Source organism: Neolamprologus multifasciatus, chromosome 14 (genome assembly GCF_963576455.1).
Source record: "Neolamprologus multifasciatus chromosome 14, fNeoMul1.2, whole genome shotgun sequence".
In the NCBI taxonomy this organism is placed as follows: Eukaryota; Metazoa; Chordata; class Actinopteri; order Cichliformes; family Cichlidae; genus Neolamprologus; species Neolamprologus multifasciatus.
In genome coordinates, this window is record NC_140452.1 from 32,000,384 (window position 1) to 32,027,295 (window position 26,912).

At 39.7% G+C, this 26,912-nt stretch overlaps 1 protein-coding gene across 2 annotated transcripts in view; it reads left to right on the top strand.

Moving 5' to 3' along the window:
* Positions 1-26,912, top strand: part of lsamp (limbic system associated membrane protein) — a 223,465-nt gene that overhangs the window by 123,762 nt on the left and 72,791 nt on the right. For both annotated transcript variants that reach the window (XM_085130842.1, XM_085130843.1), the window contains exon 2: positions 23,483-23,627. In XM_085130842.1, coding sequence (XP_084986968.1) covers positions 23,483-23,627 — 145 coding nt within the window. The remainder of the gene's footprint in view (positions 1-23,482; positions 23,628-26,912) is intronic.

The window sequence follows — 26,912 nt, forward strand, 5'->3', positions numbered from 1 at the left end:
CAACACACTCCTAGCAAAACTATACACATTTATGGCTATTATTTACACTATTTTGCCAACTGTCTGGCACACTGTCACATGTAAAAACTTTTTTAGATAATTAGTTCACTTTGCAATCAGCCCAAGCACTATAATACAGGTAAGCTCTGTGTGTGGAGTACAATGGAGGGAGCAGGAAGAGTGAGAAGTAGAGGAGGCCGAGGAAGAGGATGTGGAGGTGAAGAAGTAGGATGAAGAGGACGACAAGGACAAGGAGGAACAAGAGGAGGACGAGGAGGGGGGAGAGGAGGACGAGGAGGGGGGAAGAGGACGAGGAGGGGGCAGAGGAAGGGTAAGAAGAGTAAGAAATAGAATTGCTGATGACATCAGAGCTACAATAGTGGACCATGTAATCAACCGTGGAATGACCCTGAGGGAAGCTGGTCGACGGGTTCAGCCTAACTCGAGCCGCTACACTGTAGCAAGCATCATAAGGACATTTTGAAATGAGAATCGGTTAGTACAGTCACTTTGCACTAAGATTTGTAGCACTGCCATATGCTAATGAGAAACACAACAATACCATAGATGTAAAAATACTGAAATTGTTACTTTACAGAATTGCTAGATGACCAGATGCTGGGGGCAGAGGAAGCCTGTTCACTGCAGACCAAGAAACCCATATAGTCAATATGGCGATTGCAAATAATCCTATACTTGGAAATAAACACTTGTGTTTGTTTTGATGTGTGTAAATAAACACCAGTACTTGAAGTTTGGATCCCTCCATGTTTACAGACCTATGACAAAAGTATGAGCTCAAACTGACATGGCCTAGCTTGTGCACAGAGAAAGCAAAAGCCAGATGTGTTATGTATTCATACCATCAGTGTGCAGTTGGCGCATTGTGTGCTTAGTAGATGATGGCTTGTGTGTACTGTTTGATACGAAAACACCATTTTTACGAAGGTGTGAAGAGTTAATCTAGCTGTGTTCGCTTTTGCAAGAGAACTATAATGTTTTGATAATTGGGTGACAGGTTTTCTTATTTGTGTGTAGAGTTTTGCAAAAATAGCCAATAGTTACAAAAAATGTGCTTAAGCAATCAGAAAAAACTGTAACAGTTGTGGTGGAGTGGTAAACTGTCCTAGAGTCTCGGTTCCAAAAAGTGGAAGCTCTGTCCCTTCAGTCTTGTACGAGGGATAACTAATAGATTTTGAGCTTGTGAACAAAGACTGCGAGCAGCGGTGCGTTTGACAAGAAGCTGAGACAAATAGTTTAGAGCTTGTCCATTTAGTGCTCTTTATGCAAGTGTGAGAGTTCTGAAATCAACTATGAGCCAATGTAAAGAAAATAAAATAGGGGTAATCTCAGCTCGCTTTGCTGAGTGTCTCAGGAGTCTGGCTGCATCGTTCTGTATTGCTTGGAAGTGTGATGGAGATGATTTGTTTATCCTCGTAAAGAGGGCATTACAATAATCTAAGCACAATGATAAAAATCCATGAACAATTTTCTCCATTTCAGAGGAGGAGACTATAGCTCACAATTTAGAAATGTTCCTTAAATGAAACAAAACGGAGCGGGAGATTGATTTTATATGTGTGTCCAAGCTCAAGGGGCAATCAAATACTACAAAAAGATAATGAACTCTAGTCTTTGCAGATGAGCAAAAAGAAGCAATCACTTGACTGGTTCTTAAGTGTATATCAGGAGGAGCTATGATCATGGCTTCAGTCTTGTCAGAGTTTAAAACAAGGGAATTATTGGCGAGCCAGTCACTAATCTGGGATAAACTGTTAACTAGGGCAGACAGCCTATCCAGCTGGTAAGGCTTAAAAGATATGTACGGTTGAATGTCATTGGCATAAAAATGGTTAAAAAAAATGCCAGAGAAAGATTGACTGACCCCAGCTAAAGTAAGCATGTAAAAGGAGAATAACAATGGACCCAAGATAGAACCCTGAGGGACCCCACAGGTCAAACTATGTCGTTGCAGATAAATAGGAGGAAAACCATTCATGTGCTGAGCCAGAAATACCAGCCAAAACCTTAAGCCTATTAAGTAAAATATTATGGTCAACAGTATCAAAGGCAGAAACACGAGTACAGAGCAATTTCCTGAAACAGATGCCATTAATACACCTTTGAAAGTGCTGCTTCTGAAAACCAGACTGAAAAGTGTCAGAAATCCGTACTGTGCTTACAGTTTTTTCTGAATGCTTAAACCCTAACTGTGATTCTTATAGCACAATTCCTAAAACTATTAACACTTATAGCAAAACCACTCACTGAGTTTGCAAAACTAAAAGCACAAACACTGCTTTGCACTCAGTTTGCAATTTTGTAACACACACTTTGCAAAACTGTAGGCACAACTCACTGCTTACACTCAATTACCAAATTTCCAACACACTCCTAGCAAAATTATACACATGTATGGCTATCATTAACACTATTTTGCCAACTGTCTGGCACACTTTCAGATGTGAAAACTGTTTTAGATAATTAGTCCACTTTGCAATCAGCCTAAGCACTATAAACAGGCCACAGGTAAGCTGTCTATGTGGAGTACAATGGAAGGAGCAGTAAGAGTGAGAAGAGTGAGAATCAGAGGAGGCCGAGGGAGAGGACGTGGAGGTGAAGAAGTTGGAGGAAGAGGACGTGGAGGTGAAGAAGCAAGAGGGTTAGAGGAAGTTAGAGGAAGAGGACAAAGAGGAGCAAGAAGAGGACGAGGAGGGGAAAGAGGAAGGGTAAGAAGAGTAAGAAACAGAATAACTGATGACATCAGGGCTACAATAGTGGACCATGTCATCAACCATGGGATGACCCTGAGGGAAGCTGGCCAACAGGTTCAGCCTAAACTGAGCCGCTACACTGTGGCAAGCATCATTAGGACATTTCGAAATGAGAATCGGTAAGTACTTTGTAGCACTGCCATACTCTAATGAGAAACACAACAGTACCATACATGCAAAAATACTGAAATTGTTACTTTACAGAATTGCTAGACGTCCAGATGTTGGGGGCAGAGGCAGAATGTTCAATTGACATCTGTACACAGAGAAAGCAAAAGCCAGATGTGTTTTGTATTCATACCATCAGTGTGCAGTTGGCGCATTGTGTGCTTAGTAGATGATGGCTTGTGTGTACTGTTTGATACGAAAACACCATTTTTACGAAGGTGTGAAGAGTTAATCTAGCTGTGTTCGCTTTTGCAAGAGAACTACAATGTTTTGATAATTGGGTGACAGGTTTTCTTATTTGTGTGTAGAGTTTTGCAAAAATAGCCAATAGTTACAAAAAATGTGCTTAAGCAATCAGAAAAAACTGTAATAAATATCTGAATGGATTTTCAACAACTTAAGCATAAGCACTGGAGTCAGACTCGAGCTACAGGAATAGCATTCACCATATGACCATGATGTTATCCCATTCTGTCACACTGAGGTGAGACATAAAGTCCAGATGGACTGAAACAACAAATGTAATCATGGCTACATGTGTGTGCGCATGAGAGAGCGAACACTAAGCAGTATATGATCATCCCTTAGCAAAACCTGAAGAATGTTCCCATGCCTCTGCTGGGTTTTACATGTCACCTAATTAAAGTGGCACAAGTGGTTTGCAGTTATTTAACATTTCATTCATTTGCAGTTGTCATATGTTATAGAGTGATAACTATCAGAAATCCAACAAATAAACCATAAAAAGACAACAGATATAATTGGTACTTTCATAACAGCAGTGGATTAAATGACTAATGTGTAATTTGAATGTAGTCACTTATTGTCACCCACAGAGAATGACCTCATTTACTCTGACGTTCCGCCCTGCTTTATAAAGCTTTAAAGGAGAGTATTTCTCACTGCTATTTTGCAACATTTTCCAAGCAGACAAACACAGTTAGCAAACATAGTGTGGCATCGTCCCCAAAATTGGAAAATTAGAAGTGGCCAGACATGACTCTCATTAGAAGTTCATGTCGCAATTTTTTTCTTTTCTATTCCCTCTAAGAAATGAATTATTCCTGATCCAAGCATTACCCGTAAACATAGAAAAATGATTTTTAAATTTTTTTTTAAGTAAGTGCTGAGCATTATGCTGACAACTATGATCATGAAAGATTTCTTTTTTTGCAGCCACCATAAGCATACTTCATGTTATCTCGATGTACTCGATATTACCAGTTATCTTATAGTTCATTGCAAAATTGATTAGGATCATGCCAAGGTTTATGTCTTCTACTGTACAATACAATGGCTTATGTAATAAAAACCTCTTGTGTTTACACTGGCAATAATTTTGTACGCTAACACAGCATTCATTCAGCAGTAGTGTATAGTAGGGTAAAGATTTCAGATGCAGGCAGAAATTAAGTTAGGTGAACTATAAATTGCTGAATGTGTGTGTGTGTGTGTGTGTGTGTGTGTCTGTCCCAAAGCAAAACAGTGGCTTTACAGAACAGGCCAATTCTGGGTTACAGCTTTCTTAAGAACTTCTGGTCCAAATAAGGTCAGTGAGTGATTGCTCATGTGTCACAGGAAACCAAAGACACACATATACACGCACGCACACAAGAACCCCTCTAGGGTAAACACTGGCGTGTTTCTCAATATTTATTGCAGTTTGGCATCAGTTTCACTTTATATTGTGTGACACATAATGTGCTTGAACACTGGTGTTTTTGGAGGGGGGTTTCTTACGGTCTCCAGTGGGTAATTTGGCACATCCAGCTTTGCCCCTATGTCAACAGTGACAGCACTTAAAAGGCAAAGCCTGTAGTAATTGCAATGATGATTACGTATTGCTACACCAGATCCTATAAGTGAATGAATGAATGCATGAATCAAGGCTTTATTGGCCACATGCAGGTTGCCCCGCAGTGGAACCCCCCCCCCCCCCCCCCGACTTACACACACAACATAGACATCATATGGGAATACAGGTCGGAGATCGGCAGCGTTACAGAAAAACACTGAAAAAGTACACAACAGTGGGAAAGTAGAAGAGGAAAAAGAGACCTCTGCTCATGCTGGGCACCTATGGGAGGACAGCATGAGAACAGGAAACAAAAAAAACCCCTCCTCTGCACAAAAAAGCACATAAATGTGCTTACTGCAGTACAACATTGGAGCACGTGACAAGCCACAGGGTTGGGTAGGGGGTGAGGAGTAATCCGAAGGAAACACAGCAGTCATCCTGCACAGCGCTACCATTCCAGCGCGGCACACAGACCCGCCGTCTTCCCCCGCAGGAAACAAGCATCGAAGGCGTTAGTGCAGCCTTTATTAGCTTCACCTGCACTAGCTGGAGAATAGCTGGCTTTCAGGGGCATAACACCACTAAGTGCAGGGCAGGAAAGAAAGCACGCACATGTGCTAGGCAAACTGCCAGTCCATTAACTGTGGTTCCCAGCAATGATCTACTAATTGTGATGTGCATTGGATCATGATGGTTGTCAAGTTAAGCAAAGAACACATGGATGGATGGATGGATGGATGGATGGATGGATGGAGAAAAATGTTAGCTTGATGTTTCAGGAGGAAACCAATGATTGTTAAATTATATATTTTAGTAAGAATAATTATTTAACAATGTATGACAACCATCACACCACTGATGACAGCATGGTGACATTTTCAAAAGTCCACATGAATTGAGTGTCATGTAACTTTAATTACAAAGACTTTACAAAGGTGGAAGTTCTGTTCCCCCGAGAGGAAAAAAAACTTGAAGAATTTCTCTTTCTAAGCCTTCATGTACTTCTGTAAGAGTGCAGAGAGAAACATAGCAGAAGCCAAAACTGCAACTCCCTTTCAAATACTGACGTGCTTCATGTGGAAGAAAAAAAAAAATCACAAAAAAAAAGACTAGCCTCATAAAATTCTCTTTGTGGACAGAAGGAGGGCAGCTAACAGCCAGAGGCATTTCCAGATGTAAGAATACAGTCCAGCTGTTTTGAGAGTCTGATACTTTGATGTCTTACTCGTTCATGTGTTCTGTCTTATTAACAGTGGTGTTTCTTTCTCTCTTTTTTTTTTAACCCTGATTACTGTAAAAACAACAGGCAATTTGAAAAGCCATATCAATCATTTAAACTCTGTTCCATAATTGTAATTGGACTTCATTAAAATGCTGAGTGCTATCTGAAGAGAAGGAGGGGAAGTTATATTAGTTATAGATAAGGTGTATTTTATTTAGATGTTTATCGGTGCAGGTGAGTATTTACATATCAGTTCAGAGAATGTGCCCTCGTCTCTGGTCCTACTCAACTGTTTCCTATGGCGTTGGACGGATTTCTGACTTGAGTGATCTCATTTGGCCATAACTTTGCTGCCAGCACCCACTGCAGCGAATTCCCTTTAAAATTCTTTTCACATAATCCTTGAGTTTGTCTGCCACTGTGCAAACAGTTTATTGTGTCCAAATTACAAGTCACACCAGACAGAAAGATTCGTGTTTGACTCACCTTGTATCTTAGATATTGCATCTTTGACCAAAAATACACTCTAACAAGGCAGTTAGGAGAAACATTGTGCTAGCCAGTGTCAAAGCCAGTGTAATAACCTCTAACTTAACACACACAGAGACTGATGAACAGTGTATGCTTTAGTTTTTTTATATATATTTCTGACAGAGTTCGTTTCCCTCTGTATTTTCTGTGGTTGTTACACAAAATTGGATGGTTGTGAAGTCAGCAGAAATGAAAGAATACATCGCGAATCCCTGTCTGTTTGAAAATATAACTGACAGATCCCCAAATGAATATTACATTAAAGATTGTTACATAGTTGAAATAAAATTAGTAAAAACCATGAAAATCAGATGTTGGTTGCATACTATAAGCTGATTCTATGAGTTTGGGTAAGTTATTTAAGAGCAACATGTTTGCAGCAGGCTTGCTGCAAAAAGAAAATCTCAAGGATATTCTTCAGTGACCAAGTCAGTCTCCTGCCTTTAACCCAACAGAGCATAGCATCTTTTTCAGGTCCTGAAAGCATACTGAAAACAGAAGAGCCAAAAACAAGCAGTAACTGAAAATAGTCATAGTAAAAGCCTGGCAGTGCCTCTCACGGCAGAATAGAGAGTGTTTGGTAATAGCCATAGGTTATAGCCTTAAGGCAGCCATTGACAGCAAAGGATTTCCATCCAAGTATTACTAACAATCTATATACTTTTACCAATGACTTCTGAGTCTCTGAAAATGGGGTAGTATATGTACTTTAATTGCTAAACAAGTAATGCAGTATTTTTTGAAAGCCCTTGAATTAAAGCGCAAAGTCTGTACTTGAATCCCATTTTGATTGTTTGATTTAAAATCCACTATGCAAACACATAATATTAGAAAAAGAAAAGAAGCAGTCAAACTGTACAAAAGTCAGACCTCAAGCAGGTCCTTGTGGAGCACAGTAGCGTAAAAGAAATGTGTGCTCTTGAAGGGATAAACCACAGCTTTTAGTGAGCAAAGCCTATTCATAAATTACAGTGATTCAGCTATATATAGAAAAAAGTAAACAAAGTTTTTGGCCCCAAAGAGTTTTTATCTAACTCTGAAACTTGGCATGAAATGTGCTACTTTTACCTGAAGCAAATTTGGCTGCAGGAAAAAGCTCATAAATCTGTTTCATGAAGTTCTATTCACATCTAAGACAGAGCTACTTCATCACTGAGATTTATTTCATTTTATTTTTTGTGAAACAATGCTGCTTCAATGTTTATTCTGTCCAGGTAGCTCTGATCTCCCCTTTCTCCAGAACATTTACAACTACATGTAAATCCATAAACTAACATCTTAGATATTTGTATCTGAATTAAAGCAGAAGCAGGGCAATGTCCAAGTGATTAACGCTCACTCTTTATCAGATACATCAGATGTTTCCCTTTACATGTCCCTGACTGTTGGGCAGATTATCATTGAATACTCTAATGATATCAAAGCTTGTACAGATACATGTTAATGAACACAGATACATTAGTAAACACGTACATACAAACCTATAAAATGCTTGCCAACAACCTTTTTTAAGCAAATAAGCCAAATAAACATCATTTCCTGTGTTATGATTCCAGTAAATTCAGTAAATGTTTTGTCCTTTTCTGTGCTTTTTAAGTAATGGTAATCAGTGATAATAGAAAACAATTGATTTAAGTGTTTTGGAGTGTTTCGTTTCAGGGAGCCACTATCTATAATGAAATAATCGTGGTTATGAAAACGTCTCCACGGATCACAGTATGAATTCCACTTCTCAGCGGTTACATTTCAGGCTCCATTTGGTGTTAGATTGTCTATGACAAGCTAAGAATCCAAGACATCACCTGGCCGGTATTTGGTCGTGCATGAATCTTGTCGCAGTGCTTATACTTGAAAAAGACTTTCCTTGTCTCACTTCTCTGAATCAGAGGATAGCCTGTGAATGACTGTGTAGCCATAGAAGCATTCATAAAGGCTTATTAGGTTGAGTAACTCTCTCTCTGTGTCCTCAAAGTTTAACTTGTTAAATCCAACTCTCTGTGTAGGTAGTTTATATCAACCTGCATTAGTGTGTCTTTCGGTCTGAATCTACCTACTGAAAGCAGGTTTTTTCGTTTGTTTGTTTTATAAGCGTTTGAATGTCTCAGTTTATGTCCTGTGTGTGTTTGTCAGTTTCGCGTATACGATTGGGAAAACCTAGTTCGTTCTTTGTCTGTGGGTCCTTAGTGGGTGCAAGGAGACTGAACTTGGCACTGATTCGCTACCTTTCCCCAGCAAACAGTTTAGCCCTAAGGACTTTTTTTTTTTTTCCTCTGACTGAACAAAGTTCTTATGGAAGGCGACAAGAGCATGTGGCTGGCACAAAGTGATTTCCCATTTTACTGTCACTTTAAAGTGATATGCTACATGTCGCACAGTCAATTCCCCACTACCTGTGACAGATAGAAATTGGCCGGGCTGAGGCCCCGCAAAATGGGTTTTTCAGCTGATGTGAGCGAGAGCACCAAAGCAAACGTTGGAGGGGAATCAAAATCAGCAGGAGTTGGGATTGCTTCGAGTAGTAATGGCGGCCAAGTGGCTTGCTGGTTACCTTCGCTTATATTGCGGCAATACAATCAACGGATCCATTCAATGTTATAGGCTGTTGAAAGTTTGGTTCATTATCTACTTCCCTCTCTCCATGAGTACCTTTTAACAGACCGATGCTGAGACCTGATGAAGGATGGAGTTTATTTTTCAAAAGTGTACCGCCCTAAAACAGAACACATGAAGGTGCCTATTTAACCTTGTTTACAGATTTAGTAAACCATGCCTTTGGCAAAAACTGTGGCTCTGAAGTATTCATTGTGCTTATTGGCGATTTCTGCATGCTGTTCTGTTGCATTAAGCAGTACTGTGTGAAAAAGCAAACAGTGTGTAGCATTTTGTTTTAATTTTCAAAAAACCCTCCTAATCCTTATTTGTGCCAGAGGCTAATTTCCCCCTGCACAGAGTTGGCGTTTTACAGCAGGGCCATGGTCTCTTTTGTTATTAAACCACCACTGTGATGAAATTACATTCTTCTGCTTGTTTATTGTCTAGAGTCTATTGAGTATTTTAGCATGATTATTAGCTTCAAGCCTTTACTCTCTTTCTCTGAGATACAAGCAGAAGGAGGCAAAAAAAGAAGGGATGATTTCAAGCTCAGAAAAACGCATTCTTCTTCCTGCTCCCTCTCATCCCTTTCCCTGTCAGGGCTACTTGGCATTATCTGCTGGAACAGTGTGCTCTGAGGAAGAAAGAAAGTCTCCTCCCGCCCTCTGTCCTCCCCCCCTTCTTTCTCCTCGCCCTGCACAGAAGAGAAAGCAATTAAAAGGGAATCTTGTGATTGTCTGTGTTTATGGTATGGCAGAGAAGGTTCCTGGACTGCTCTGATAACGCGTTGCGGGATCATTACCCAGGATCTTCGTTCTACTTGAGCTTCTCTTGCTCTGCAGATGAGGCCTTCAGAGTTGTCACACACACCGCTACAGATGACAGGGGTTGAGAACATGAGTCCTTTTATTCTCAGCCAAAGTTCTACGTGTTAGAATTGATAGATATAAATAAATAGATCTAGATACATCTTTGCTCCTTTTTGTGTCTGCCATTTCCTAATTTTCTCTCGCTTGCTCTCTCCTGTAACCTTTTGTACGTTTTTTAGAAGCAGGTACTCGGATGAATGCAATTAGCAATAATGAAATAATGAATTTGTCGTTATTTTTTCACCCATTTTATTATTTGCTACATTTGTTTTGACAGCTTTATTTACTCCACAAATCAATCCCGCTCTTCATAAGTGACGATGTGCTCATTTTTATATACCAGTAGATGATAAAGAAAAAATATAACTTGACCGTTTCAGCAGTAATAAAACAAACCTACTGGTTTTCTTATGTTGTGAGGGGTGGCCTGGTTCTCCCAGTTTTCTCCTCTTCCTGCTAAAAGGCTGTTTTTTTCTTCCCACTGTAGCCAAGTGCTTGTTCATAGGGGGTCATTGTTGGGGTTTTGGGGGGTTCTATATTACTCAAGGGTCTTTGCCTTACAATAAAAACCACTGTTCTGCTTGTTTCAGCGTGATTTTTACCATGCCATTTTGGTTATTGCATTTAAGTGCTCAAGTACTTCATACCAAACAAGGTGTCAAATATTCCCGTTGACAAATAAAATCATCTGTTATACCAAGCTGTCTGTGATAACGGTAAATCACAGTGTGCTAAGAAGACAAGCCTCTCATCATTTTTTAAACTCTGCTATCTAATTAAACAGCAGTTTAGCTCCATGATAAGATAATAATTTCTTTCCATTCATTTATAACCCCCCGTCGTGTCTCCATTATGGTCTTAAAGTATCATTTTTTTGTGGCAATGAGCTTTAAAATATGATCTAATAGCACTTCAGGGGCCATGTGTTGCCGCATGAATAACCAAATCAATAATTGCATAGATGTACACTTCATAATCATCACCCTTTGAGATTCGGAAGACATCGCAGTGGTAAAGCCTACCTAATATAAAGGACTGTGTTAGAGCACTATAGATACCAAGGTCAGTGTGGGCACATCAGACTGTATTAGGCTCATGGTTTCCTTATTCTTTGATCTTTAAGACCGATGACAACTCAGCATATAGTGAGTAATTAAAGATCATTTTAAGAAATCAGCCTTGTACTGAGTCAAAGCCTTTTACATGTGAGCCTTTTGTGGCTTGCAGAGGTTGTTAACATTAGTTAGCCTTGCACAGACTCAGGAGACCATTTGAACGGAGGAGCTATCCTTGGTGATAACTGCTGTGAAAACAGTGAGATTCATGCTGAGCGCATGTAGCACAGTCTGAAATGGCCCTGCTAAAAACGTATCATTAGACGGCATGAAAAACACATAAATATTATAGCTGTTGCAACACATGTTGTGAGTGTATTCTATTGTTGCCATGGCTACATCAGTTGATGCTATAATTAAACAGCAGGAGCTGGTGGTGCTCTCTTGTTCCACGCAAACAAATTTTGTGTGACAGATGCAGATTATAAGCAGCACAGACTTTACAGTGAGTCTTTAGGGTCTATGTTTACCAGTGAATCCCTCTTCAAAATGTGACAAGTGCACATACAGCCCCAGAACTGCTCCGAGGCTTAGCTTGCATCCATGCTACTTATGAAGGCATCAAATGAATTTAGGTGTTCAGGGATGTGTTGACATCTTGATATTTTAGGATGCGTGCATCCACTAAGCCAATAACAGTGACATACTTAGTTACAGTTGTCACTGTCTTGACATTACAGCTCTTGAGATTTGCCATCGTTCAACTGCCAGTCAAATGTGACCAAATCGTAACCCCCATAATGCGGATAAAGGAGACTGGATTTAGGGGCGGTTTTACTAAGCGGCACAAATTACTGGGTCAAAATCAGCAGCTGTGATAAGGGAGAGAGCAATGTACTACCCAGAATTATACAGTGTAGGTGCAAGTATTGCATGTGTTTTCCATATCAATGAGAGGCAGCTGAAGGAGAATCAATATGTTTTTGATGAACAATTTGCCTGGGACCATGTGTGATGCTGTAGGTTTGGACAGCTGTTCTCTGGCAGTCATATGGAGCCCAGGAGGGCTGCATTGTTACATTCACATTATTCAGTTTAATTCAGTTCAGTTTTATTTATAAAGTAGCAAACCACAACAACACTCACCTCGAGGGGCTTTATATTGTAAGCTAAAGATTCGACAATAATAGAGCAAAAAACCCAACAACTCGACTACCCCCTTTGATAGAATCATAGCACTACTATGAGAAAGCACTTTGTGATAGTGGGAAGGACAAACTCCCTTTTAACAGGAAGAAACCTCCAGCAGAAGCAGGCTGAGGGAGGTGCAGCCATCTGTTTGCCATATAAACATGAAACATGTCTGTAACATGTGACCTATAGGATGTATAGAAGAACACAATTTACCATCAGATCCTGTCTCATGCCCGTATTAATGATGTGGTTGTTACAGAGCCAAAAGCAGGCTTTGGGTATTTATTAAAGTCAACATTACATGTTGTAAGACTCAGCCATTCATATAGCTCACTTTAGAGTCCCTTTATTACCTGCATTTTGATACACATTTCATTAGAGTATATAGTGAATACTAGTAGATAGGTATATAGGGAGGTAAAGAAAATAAAAACTGTACAAAAGAACCCTGTGCACGCAGGTGTCTTTACTGTGGACTGACAAAAAAGTCACAAAAAACAGGAACCCTCCAAAGGCATCGTTCAGTCTAAAAAGTAACTTGAGTTCCTGTCAAACAAGACACATGCTGTATTTTTGTGTCAAAACAAGATTTTGCGCTGGTGCAGACTGCTTATAAATCTGGCTCTATGTCAGTGCTTGAGGTATCCTTAGCACCAAGGACAGTTCTTGAGTTCAGTTGTTGCCCTGAACATGTAATGGACTCACTCATGTTAACCACAATGAATCTCACAAGACTCACATGTAAAAGGTTTCAACAGCTGTTTTACTTTGAATGACTCATGCTCCTGTTGTTCGAGAGTGGATATGCTTTATTAACCCATCTCTGGCACACAGATCTGAAGAAAAGAAAAACACCTGATGTTAGGATCTTTTATTACACAGGGCAATCAATCAGAAGGAAATTGACTTAAAGTGGGAATGGAACGCAGACAACAACAATTCTCAGTAAAAAATAAATTAGGATTATTATAAGTAGCCATAAATAAAAATTAAAAGTAAAAATAAGAGTTGAGATCTGAAGCCAATGTTATAAGGTATTTATAGTAAAAAATACAATTTAAAAAATAACCTTAAAGTAAGCCGCATTTCAGGCTATTACTTATGGCCTAAGGCAAGTCATCACAATCAAAGTAAAAAATAATTTGAGCCGTGTAAAAAACAAATAGAGTAATTGCTTCTTTCAAGCCTGCTGTACTGATTGACTGCAGTACATCATTCAGACTAACCTAACTAAGGAAAATGGGTAGCTTCCCCATTAGGTTTCACGTAAATATGATGCATAGGTAGGTGTCAACATGTCATGCTCCTCCCCAAACACTGGCATGTGAATAAGCTCTTTTACTCCTAGCAGCAAATCACAGAGCTTTTTGACCTTCTCGCTTGACATGGCACCCGTCAGTCAATCATTTGACATTCCGAATCCCGCTGGCTAACCTTTAAAGCCGACCCGCAAACGCTGAACATCGTAGATGTGGTGTCAACTCAGCGTCCCCCACACGCTGCTTAATCAGGCTGTGCTTTTGAAAATGAGCCCACAAGGGAGAACCGCTGATTAGTGTGGCAACAGTGTATCTCACATAGGAAATGATGATGAAACGACCTGCACCCCAAGCTCTGATTCGTACATAATTATTGAAAGCACATCTTGTGTTACCTTTGAGATAAAACAGACTCTGAGTAAGAAGAGGTAGCAAAGCTCTTGGCTTATGTTTGTATGATTTTCCGAGCTTTGCTAAAGCTCTCCAAGATGTGTGCGGAATCTCGTTGATGTAGTGCGGGATCCTGGTAGTCGTACTTCGTACACTATCAGAAGCTCTCCCAAGAAACACACATAGCATGCCGGGCCAACAAATTCAAATAAGCCTATTTCATTTCAGACAGAATTTATGATGCCGCATTTCATTTCGCAGCCTAAATAGAAGCAACCAGGTCTGGAGTATTTTACCACTTACAAGAGCATTTCGTTTTTTTCCTTCTGTTGCCTCTGCTCTCATTCAGTGCTGCTGCATCATCAACTGATTCACCTCTTTGTGCCCGTACTCCATCAAAGCAGAACATAGTGATGGATCGCATAAGAGGTAAATGTGGAGAGCAGAGAAATGAGGTAATAGTTCCACAGTGTCACACTTCGAGACAAGGCCTTATGTGACATCCCGTAGCAATCAGAGCGAGTTGTGAGTTGAAATGAAAAAGCGGCCTAAAGAACGCAAAAGGTGGGCAAAGGCCAGCCCTCTGCCGCCAGCACATGCAGAGTAATGAGCATAATTTGCAGCTGTGAGAGGCAAGTGGATTACATTAGGAATAATATCTTTCTGCCCTATGTTCGTGAACTCTCATCGACACAAAACAGCAAAAACAGAGGCACGAGGGCAGATAGAAAATTCTGATGCAACGCGCTGCAAGGTGTTGCGTGCAGAGCAAACATATGGTAACTTTTATTTGTGTCAAAATTTAAGACCGTTTAATTACCACTATGCAGCTGCAGGCAGTATGACGAAATTACGGGTTGCTGTTACTTTGCTCATCTCTTACTTACGCTGACTGCTGTACAGCCAGGCCAGCTGCTTAGGGGAGTAATAAGTGAGTAAAGAAAAAGAAAAATGAGAAATGGGAAAGAAAGGGGGTAAGGGCTAAAAGGGGGAGCAGTAAAGCAGAAATTATGAGACAAGCATAAATATGGACAACAGAAGGGGAGAAGCAAAAACAAACAGAGATGGTACAAAACTGCATAAAGATAAGAAAGCAGAATGAGAGTGACACGAGGGTAAGGAAGATGTGCCCGAAGAAGGAAGCACAGTACATCTCCTGAGATTTAATAGCAGCATCCTGCCCTCACCATAGATTCTACTGCCTACATCTCAGTAAGGCACCATCTGTCACGGGCTCGTTACATCCAGTCACTTCTCCCTCACACTCCAACCCTACTAAAAAGCACAACACAGACACAGATCGGGGTTGTGCTGACTTTAAAATGAGAAGGAATAGGTCCTCTGGCAGGAGAAGCGTCAGAGGCTTCTGCACCGCTGACGCTCAGTATCGAGTGAGAACATCGATCAGATCAGCTTTTTTGCTGGCCGATAATGTTGCTCGAGAGACTTCCGATCTTGCGCAGCAAACCCGAGCACAACATCCATTTGGATTAGCTTCAGAAACTTTGAGAAACAGAGCGCTGGAATTAAACTGCTCTGGTGCTTGCAAAGCCTTCGAGGTGAAATCACACCTGCGCCAAGCAAATTTGAATCAAGCAGACCTGCACATTCCTGACTTGTTTATAACCGTTTTTGATTAATATTTCCCCCCACCCGCTAGCTTGGCAGGCCAAGTCTCAAAACAATCATTTCTTGACCTGATTAATGGCTTGCTCTAAGCAGTGATACATGCCATCCAAAGATGGAGGGGCTTCATGAAAATTATATGAGGATTTGTGGCTATCTAGGGGCTTTGAAGTAAGGAAAAAAAATCGACCGGAGCAACAGATATTAAGTCTATTCCCATGCATTTAGATCACTACGGGTTCCCTACAAACTGGCTCTGTGGTATCAAGAAGTTAAAAGGTGAAAAAATTAATTAGTGCTAATTGCACTTGTAGGCACAGGTAGACAGCGGCAGGCGTGGTGTGGCCTCATCAACAGATAGATGAACTTTTGCTATCCTGGGCCTCTTACAGGGGAGGGAGTCAAGGGAGGGCTACTTCCTGTTGACTGCAGCTTTGTTTGAAATCACTATTAATAAAAGCAGGCAGTTTATTACCTTCAGCACATCACCTTCATCATTCCTTGCTTTAAATGCCTCATTAAACCTCCAAAGAATATTTTGCAAACGAGCTTCAGACACTCTGCTGCTGCCTTTTCTATTTACAACAATTAACGTGACCTGTTTGCAGCTGATGTCGACACCAGTTTACAAAGGCGTGGAGAAAATCTGACCTGTCAGTTGCCAATTAGCACGTAACATACATGGGCTCATGTAGATGCACAAGTAGAATACACTCTATCATTTAACACCTATTATTAATTATTTCTTGGTTTCTCTGTAAAGTGTTAATTGTGTTCTTCAATGATAGTTTCTTCGTACCAATCAAATGGAGAGGATCGTAGTGGAAGGTGAACTCTGCAGCAGAACCGTGTTGTAGCAGGTGCTTCAGTGAGTGCTTTGTTCTGCTTAAGCCTCATCCTAGGGGAAAAACTTAGACTTTACCTGAAATACTTTCAACCTGCTACTCAGAAAATATGTGGGGCAAGAAAGTGCTTTGAGGGCTATAAAGGAGACTCTGGTTTGATTTGATATCCGGCTTTAGCTGTGCTCTCACCTCGCACATTTTTTTTTTTTTTTTGAGTATTTCTATTCTCTGGTGCATCCTTTCTATTTCTACCATCTGGTCTCTTGCCTGACTGGATATCTATTTTGTTTCTGTCCCTGTGCCTGCCTCCTGACACCTGTATGAAGTTAGCGGCACCTCTTGCCCTTCAGGCTAGAGTTAGGCAGATCAGGTCTAAATAGCTAGTGCACCACTCTTACTTTTTACTGATTGCTGAAGCAAAGGGTTTAGTCATTTTTGAGGAAAGAATTGAGATTCTTCATAGGTGGCAGGTACACTATTAGTTGCAACTTAGTCACAAAGACGTGCATACACACCATATCTTTGTGAAACAGCCTGTCCAGTCGAGGATGAAAGGGGGGGAAAGGTGAGAGGAAGAGAATGAGTAGGAGGCAGAAGGTTGAAAGGGGTGGAGGGCAGAACATGACAGAAGCACTACAATGAGGAAGTGGGGGGAAAAGACGGTTTGGAAAGAGATGAGAAGTGTCAGAGGCGGAAAAAATGGAAAGGAAAGATGAGGTGAGATAAGGAGAACTGCGTATTGATGGAGATAGCGGGTGGTGTGACTGTTCTGTCAATCTTGGCACATCGTTCTTCTCATTACAGTTTCACTCCCCGGCTCTGTCCTGCTCTTTGGTCCTCCCCCACGGCTAGCCCTGGAGCAGGGATCCATCCAGCCCAGCCCTCCTGTCAACACAAACGCAGCTCAGGCCCAGGCATCTGTCAGCCCACACAGTCCACCGTCAGCCATAGTCTATTGGCCAGTCCATATTGGCACAGCACAGCAGGGCAGAAAAGGAATGTAATATAGCACAGCAGAGCATCCATCAACAAACCTCGGGGTAAAACAGCACAGGACAGCAGCCTAAGCATCCATCACATGCAGACCCTGGATAGGCCAAACCGAGTCTCTGAAGGGACGGGTAAACAACTATTGTATTCTGCAAAATCCGCTTTTAGAGAAAGAATTATTTTTGTTTCAAATAACTAAAGTCAAACTGGTCAAATAACACAGATGAGGTGCTGCTTCATTGTGAGGACCGCAGCCAGTTAATAAGATAGATTTTCATTACAAATCGTTAAACCGCACCTAATTTTTCCAATTAAATCAAGTTTCCTGCTAGCGTCTTGCTGAACGAGTCCGAGCAGACCGACCAAAGACAGCTGTGATCTTCTATTCTGGTCTAGTGAAGTCAAGACAAACCTGACCTTGCAAAGACATACCTTGACAGTTTCTCTGCCAGAAAGAGGCGAGAGCTACAGGCAGACAACTGCACTGACAAGTAATAGGAAGTCCTCCAGTTTCTCACTCATTAGTGAGAACAGAAAATAGGTATTACTGATCATGCACCAGAACCACACTCTGAAGGTGTGAGCAGTTCTAAAGAACAGCAGGATGTGGCACAAAATCCCAATATGTATGCAAGTCAATGCATTTTTGTTTTATTATTATTTTCTGTTGCAATCTGTTCAAGATGAGAAAGCTTGAATTAGCAGAATATGGTCCTAGTTAAAGTCTGACTGTTGTGATACTTACTCCATCAAGTGTAATGGATTTAGTTTTCTGCTCTGTTTCCTTGACCCATATTGAACAGCATATAGTGGGCGCTAACATAAACGAGGTATTACAGATTTGGGTGTTTAATAGTCACCTATAGTAACCCAAGAGCTCAATTTAGAGGAAGCGCACTCACAGTATGAACCTCATTAATTAAAGCAGAAATTTAAAACTTGCTTTGCTAACTGAAACAGAGGGCGTAGTTAAGTTGTTGATTAGCTAACTCGATAGCTTCACATGCAGGCTTTTTTTGTGCAGGTAAGATTTCTTCCTCAATGCTGACTTATTATTGTAGTTGTACCAAAATTATGATACTTTTTAATAAATTCTGTAAATAAGGAAATATAAGGCAGTTTAGTTTAAATGGGTATGCATTTCTAAAGCACTGAAAGATTAAATCACCGCTAACGCATACATCATGCTAGAGAGCCAATTAATGTAAGTATTGGCAATAGCTGCTGGTTTTATTTAAGCACCACAGTGAGTTCTTGTTTTTCTCTAGAATCCTTAAGTGAACGAGTAAAGATTAAAATTGTGGCAAAAATAGCTCCAGGTGCATGCACATCCCACGCTAGTTAACAAGCTGGCATGTAAGCTAAAACTGGTATTGCTGTTGCAATACTAGTTTTACTTCATTCATTCATGAAAATGTAGTACTGTCTAAAATAGTAACAAGATGACTGATGCTGTTTACTTTACCTGTCAGTGGCTGATCGGTACTTGAATACCCACGTTTTGTCTTGTTTAAAATAAGCAAAAATCAATAAGATGGCTATAACTAGACAGTAAAGGAGGAATTCATCGTCTGTGATGACCTGGGAATAGCTCCTTAGAAAACCCAGAGCTAAACAAAACAAATGTTAAGAAGCTTCAGCCGGAGGCAAGCCTTCTCACAGAAATTAAAGCACCTGACTCTGAGCCTAGCTGAGAACTTGACGCTGAAAGCTAATTTGTAATAGGTCTCAGATGTTCCAAACTTCTGCATTACAACCTGATAACATAAAGATAATTACGTTATGTTAATAACATAACATAAAGTCCCATTGCCCTCATAAGACATGTAGTAGCTATTGGATATGTTCTGGATGACCGGGGGGAAACTGGAGACCTGTTTTGAATGGCTGAAGCGTCCAGTCCAACCAGTGCCACTACTCTGTGTCTAGGTGAATGCTGATGACACAGTGCTCAGGTTGATGGCAAGAGTAATCATAAAATAAGTGAATATATAACACTGTGTTGAATGTCACTCTAAAAGCCTTTTTCAAAATATTTCACCATTAATAAATGAATATGTATGCAGGAAAGCAGCAGAAGTAAAGCAGGATGATAAGCATGTATCAGGATCTCAGGTAAAGTTCTAATGATGAATTATAAAAAGCCATCAGGTATTAAAGTGAGTATTTGGATCGTCAGCACATACAACATTTTAAAGGTTACTGTAAGAAATCTTGAGTTTATTGTGGGGGGGGAAGCATTTTTCTCATATTCGTATTTTTAGTACATGACATTTTTGCATGGATCATACCAATACATCACTTTATTAATCACAGGAAACTCAAACATCAAGTAACAGTGGGGAAGGCTGAGGAGGTAGAAACTCATTTAATGTCTTCAATGTGTTCTGCAATTGATCATCTGCTGTTATGTAAATTATCCCATTTAGCATGTGTGTATGCAAAGACTATATAAACATCAATTATCTATCTATTTTGATGTAATTGAACAACACAGCGTGCTCAATTGTAGGGGGTTGGACTCATTTTGTAAGACCTGAAACCAAATTTATTAACTAATTAATGAATAAAGTAATTTAATCCTGTGTGGGGAAGGGTGAATTTTTTAAAGAAAAGTAATAAAATAAACTTTTTCGATTTAAAATTTAATAATGCACAAAAAACTTCATGCACAGTGTTGTGTAATACTGCCTCTGTGTGCACAATTTTACATCGAATATTTCAGTAACAGTGGTTATACAATTGGATAATACACCGGGGAGAGAGTCTATTAAATTAAAGTATGCGCAGTCAGTTATCAGCACAGTTACATGTGCTTGCATGTATTTATATAATCTGCAAAGCTGTTTCTATCAACTTCACTGCTGTGGTCTTTTTTTAGAAAGTTCCATTTCTTTTTTATGATGCTAATTTCTGTTAAAATAGCAGCCCTAACCCACACTGTGAATTTTTAATCATGTGTCAAAACCACCAATTATCTAACATTTACATAATAATTACATTATGAGTACCAATTTGGCAGTCAGAGAACTGAGTTTTTATCAGTCACACGGCATCAGTCAGGATGGTTTTTCTTTCAAATCTTTCAAATGTGGATTTGTCAGTAGATTTTAATGTATGTTGATGTTAACAACTGCATCCAGTAAAAAAGTTCGGTTTCATTAACAGGCTACGCTTTAATGTGATCGAGAAAACGACATTAAACCGTAACTCTAAACGAGCATCGTGTCCATTTGTGTGGTTGCCTTTTTCATCTCGTTTTCTTTTCCCACCTCCTCGTGGTTACTTCGCAGTAGGCGACAAGCAGTAATGAGGAAGGAGAGGAAACAAGTGCAGTACAAGGAAACAAGATGCAAGCATTCAGTCAGCCAGGGCAGTTTATTGCTTCACTGCAAGCAATTTGTCAGTGTGTGTCCATAGCTTGCACTAATGTGGAGGAGCTGTAGACGATTAACGTCTAGAGCAGCAGATTGTGTGGTTCAAAAACAGCACCAGAAGGTTTTGATTATTAGTGTTGGGGAATAGTAAGCTACACAGGATTAAACTAGTACTTTACTACCTGTTTGATTGAATACCCGCCCCATCTGGACTAGTTCCTGGATGTAACCAATAGGACATCATCCGCAGGGTCTAGGACTGTGGTCAGTACTTTGTTAGGGTGATGTCGGAATGTGTGTGACCATGTTTGAAAAAGAGACTGGCATTATCAGTTCAGGTTGTAGAGTGTATGTTAATTAGTGTTAAGTAACAAATCAAGTAAAATATTAGAGTTTCCCTCAACAAAACTGGAGCACAGAGTTCCTGGATGGTTTATTTGTCAGATAACTGCATAAAAAATGCATCAAAAGCAACCAACACCAGAGACATGAAACAGAGATCCAGTGTAGTAGCTACACTGTGTTGTCCAGCAGACAGCTAGAGGCTACAGCTGCAGCGTCTATATTCTCCTGTCAGTGGAAATGACCACACCCTTTTCTCCCTACTATAATTTGAAAGGTTAAAAAACATCACAGTCTCTACAATCACTATAAAGGAGACAAATGGCAGCAGAGACCAAAGGGTTTTTTGTAGTGGGTAACAAGCATGTTTATTTCTGCTGTAATTTGGGGCATTTTAATGTGGGAGCCTATGAATGCAGATTCACTTTTCAAGCCAGCGTCAAGTGGACAGCTTTTGGCAGGTGTGCAGCTTCAATTTTGTGCACCCAAGAGTTGCCAGTTGGTGAATGGTAGTTTACAAAGCTTTCAAAACAGTTTCATCAATACTAATGTGATTGTGGTCAGAAATAAATGGTAGTTTCATGGGAAATTGATTAGCGAGTGAACTATAGGTCTTTTATTTAACTGCATGAAAGCACTTTGAGGAGCAGGCATAGACATGCCATATGCTCTCAAAAGGATCAGTTCTTTTGGGTGTCACACGTGAACAACGATGTTGCACTATGTCACGACACACTTGCATGCACACATACACAGAGCGGCCATTTATTAGGTACACCTTTTGAACTGCTTTTTAACCCAAATGCATTGAGTTGCCACTGATTGGTTGATTAATCTCAATTTCTGTTGCAATATTCAGATGGCAGAGTCAGCATTTAATCCAAACAACATGAAAGAATGGATCCACCCTGCCTTGTATCAACACCTCAGGCTGGTAGTGGTGTTGTCATGGTGCAGTTGATATTTCCTTGGCACATTTTGGGGTCCTTGGTACCAACTGATCATTGCTACCTCAGTACCTTTACTGAGTGTGTCCCTCCCTTTATGACAGTGTAACCATCGTCTGATTGCTACTTCCAGGACATATAGAACCACAAAATGTAACAAAGCTCAAAACTTATATATATAAGCTTATGATGGTGTTAACATATAAGCTGCATGCAGCTCCACACTGTCACATCCTTCATGGTTTGTTTTGAGAGGCTAATGAACTGAAACGATTTATATTTTATGCATTTGAATATGACTCAGTCTGTTCTGCACCTCTTGTTCCCCCTGGCTTCTAGCTAGCTTTGGAAAGGGGCAGTTCATAGAACTTTCTTTGATTACAGAAAAATGTATCTGAATTAGCATAGCGAGCTTTTGAATTGCTTCTTTTAATTAGAACACTGAAAACTCTTGAAACAAAACTGGAGGAACACTTTAGAGTGACGCAATAGGAAGATAGCTGTCAAAGCGAGTCAGTAAACACAGTGAGTTATCTTGGTTCCACACAAAGGGAAGGAACATCAGTAGGGATTAAAGCTGCGAGTACAAACCTTCAACAAATCTGACATCCAGCTCCCGCTGTGAAGCAGACTAGGGTGACTGCACCAACACTTTTGTGCTTCACCCGGGGTCACCTGCCAAAGACAGCCTCACTCCACTGCTTCACTAAGCTACTCTCTTGTAGCTCAACACAATCCAAAGTGGTGTGCGCAGCCAAGGCTCGGCGAGCTGCCGGAATTTGCATGTGAGGCGCATTCACTGTCGGCTTGCATTACAGCTGATATCCATTCTCATTGATTCCGACTTCTTCTCACATTTACATTTATTCATTAGGAAGACGCTCGGCTCCCTTCGCTCCCATGCAAGATGTCTTAGCTTGAGCTTACTTGGTGTAATGCGCTGACAGCATGCAACAAGAAGTAAACAAGAGGATACCGGTGTCCCTTCTTATCCACAGGAATAACATACTGTTAAAGGAGATGTATTCATCAGAGAAAAAGGGTGGTAAAGAAGCTGAAGGGTTCAGGAGGCAATACAAGGGGGTGTGTGGGAGGAGAAGAGAAAAAATGGTCGTTCACTTTGGTTTTTACTCCAAGACATTGAAATTAGTAGAGGCCTTAGGTGTCTGCTTAACTTAACAGTCTTTGTTAGTCAGTGGTATCAAACATAGCAGTGCTGAACTATATTAAAACATAACCAGCTTGGCTTATTATTTCAGCACAACTGTTTGTATAAAGCTTACTCAAAGCACCTTTGACTTCCATACACCCCCGCCTACTCAGCTGGATTGCATAATTGCTGTGATTTGTTTGCTTTCCCTATCTACAAAACTCCACACTTCATTTTGCCTAATAGGATTACATATCATGAAATGGAAAAAAGTTGCATCCATTTGTTTCCCCCCGTAATGAAGAACCGGGTCTTGCTATTTCTCACCGAACCTGTTTTTGTTCTCGCTGCAGGTGTTATGTTGATGACAAAGTCTCCAAGGTGGCTTGGCTCAATAGATCCAACATCATCTTTGCCGGCCAGGACAAGTGGTCCCTGGACCCCAGAGTAGATCTGGTCACTAAAGGACAGCTGGAGTACAGCCTGCGCATACAAAAGGTAATGTTGACAATAGAGATTTAAAAGCTGAACTGAATTATTGTGCAAAACTGATTCAACCAGAGCTGAGTTGGGTTGTCATTTGCATTTAGATGTGGAAGAAAATTTATTTTTTTTTAGTTTCAGGGATGTTATTCAACAAGTCATGAAACACAACCTTATTACACACACACTTTGACTTAAATTTATTCTTTTTTTAGCAGCAGATGTTGTTAAATATTAATCTATTCATTTATTCATTTATTTATGCAGCAGGTTCAGTCAGAGGGACTTTTTTTTAAACTACATTCTTAATTTTAGATTTTTCACTGTCTGCATGCTTTCACAAGTATAAACATAAGCAGTGATGGGATGGGAAGACAGGAGTGTTTTCACATCCCCTTCAAAAAAAAATCTTTCCTAGCATAAATTAGTGCTGAAGAAGTAGTTTGACATATCGGGAAACTTGGTTGCCAGCTAAATATGAAACTGGAGCCGGAATTCATTTGATCTTAGCATAAAACAAAGACAGAGGGAAACAGAGTAAAGGGGCTAAGCATTAAAAATCTACTTATTCCATCAACTTATTCATCTCTATATTGGAGATACTTTCAAATAGAAGTGTTTATTTTAAACTTACTTTATTACTGTCAGCGTGACAGAAGGGCAGAACATAACATGTAGTGTATATAGTCTCAAATGTAAAATTTGGAAAGGCTATAGAGAGCAAGCAAAGCAAAGCTACATACAACTGCAGAGGTTATACAAAGTGCAAGACTTGGCATAAGTGACGGGCATTTGCATTCTGAGTCCCGAGTGTGGTTCGCTTTAGGCAACAAACGCGATGTTGTTTGAATGACAATGAGGTAAACACATCCTGCCCTGTTCTTCAAGTCGCTTAGCCAAGGCAACAATGGTGTCCATAACCATGGACACGTCAAAATCACACTTTTTTTTATGATGAGATTGCATTATAATAGGATAAAACACATTTTGTTGATTTACTCAGGAAATCAACATTTTGGAATTTGCCAAGTCCATAAATTCACAACATTTGCTTATTATGTTAATGGAAAACATAACCTAGGCTCCAATACATTTATTTCCAAACATATTTGCTGTTTTGCATTCCTAATATCTAAAAGTAATTTGCATGAGACAGATGTTGCTCTGCTATTTTATGGGGACATGGATAGGGGTGACTGGTGGTGTGGCCATAAATCTGACATTTTTAGAATCTGAGGGGAGAAAAAAGCACACATTAAACTACAATAAAGTTCATATGCCTTCCCCGCAACAACTTCAGCTGGGAATAAAACTGATGGTCTGTCAACTTTTTCACAGTTTCTTAAAAACAACAAAAAACCCAACTATTATTTAGTCGTTTCAATATCACAACTGTTTGTAAGTGCTTTCCTCAATCCATTTCTTTAATGGGGCTTACAAACACTATTTCATGTCCTGTTTTAATGACTCTACTTTCAAGTCACCTAACAGCATTGACATTTAATATGTAATATAATATATAAAATGTAATGTTCACAACGGTGTAATAAGTAAGTGAAATAGTCATGGTAACCACATTTAAACAGACTTAAAGTATGATTAAGCCGAAACAAAGTACTTCAGAGTTTGCAATGACAAAGCAAAAATGATATTTAAGAGGCAGAAAAATATACAGTGAAGGGATCGTTCAGGAACCTTTTCTACTTTCACTAAAAGCAACAATATATATAAACAAAATACATGAAAAATGAAATGAATAAAAGGAATGTCATAGTTATGTAACAAATATCTGTTTGGTTTTTATTGGTTTGATGAGGAAATTCTGATAGTGGTTAATCAGTGTGCAGTTCTTGGTCTTTCATAAATACTGTCTTTGAGTGAAGTGTAATTCAGATTAAAGAGGATGTGACATGGGAAGTGACTTGCTTTTTTGTTTTTAGGAGAAATTACAAAAGACAATAACAATCACCACATGCAAAATCTCTCAATCCCTAATTCCCATCCAAATTTGAATCACGGGCTGCCCCTGATTTGAGTTTGGATGGGATTGAGGGAATTTGGAGTAAGGATTAGTCAGACACACAGACTGCTCCACAATTACAGTAGCAGGATAAGGAAGGAGGGAACTCAAGCATTGTGGGGAACAGCAAAATACAACAAAAATACCAGTCATACATCATGGTTTCTCATTCTCAGGGCTAATATATACTCAGATAGCTATTTATCTTGGTAATCTCTTTTCATTTGAATCTTGCTGTATTGACATAAAGTCTGTATCAGGTTGTGTACATGCCTGTGAACTCTCATGCCTGTGAACAGGGAAACAGGCAGATAAACATAAGACTAGACTGACCTGACAGAGGACACACAGAGGCAAGACCAAGACAAACAGGACACGAAGGCGAGACCAGGGCACGAAAAGGAACCTAATAACTAACTAGACAATCTGAACTACAAATACAGAAACGCAACTAGGAAACGATTCATACAGAGAAAACAAGTATAAATAAGCAAGACTCAAACAACCAAAAACACAAAACACTGACTCAACATCCCAGGTACCCTAACAATTATGACAGTATCAAGTTGCCTAGTAACTGCCTACAAGATGAAATAACCCACTTGTAGCATTCCTGCACATAAGACCTTTTTAAGAATCTCCACATTTTAATTTAACAACAGTAACATCTAATTTTGTAAATATTTAATTTACTACATTTTGATGTCTCCTAATTATGATGTTTAGAACATCATCATTTGATATCATTTGACACATTAACGCATGACTAAGTTTACTGTTGTTATTGTACATTTAATGTCAGATAAATAACAATATAAATATACTTAGGAAACTGGGATTTCTAGCGTTTTTTTCAGATGCATGGTATCGACATGTACTGTGTAGCTAAACCACGGTGTATATAAACTGCAATCAGAGCAAGATAAATTAAAGCTTTAATCTTTAAATATATGGGTGCATATTAAGTTGAAAACAGTTATGCCAACATCACCAACATTTCATTGTCCACCCAGTGGGGGTGGACAGTGTCTGGCCAATAAACGTAGCAGTACACTTATATTTTTTAGAAAATGGACAATTGAAATGGTAGTTTAAACATTCAAACATGTTAACATACAGCAATTCAATATTTATCTGTTCATTTAAATTAACATCTACCACCCACGTTTCTTTTTTTCTTTTGTCTTAATTAGGGCTGCCACGATTAGTCGACTAGTCATGATTATGTCGACGACTGATTTAACAGTCCACGCGTTGTTTGAAGCTTTGTAAGATCACAA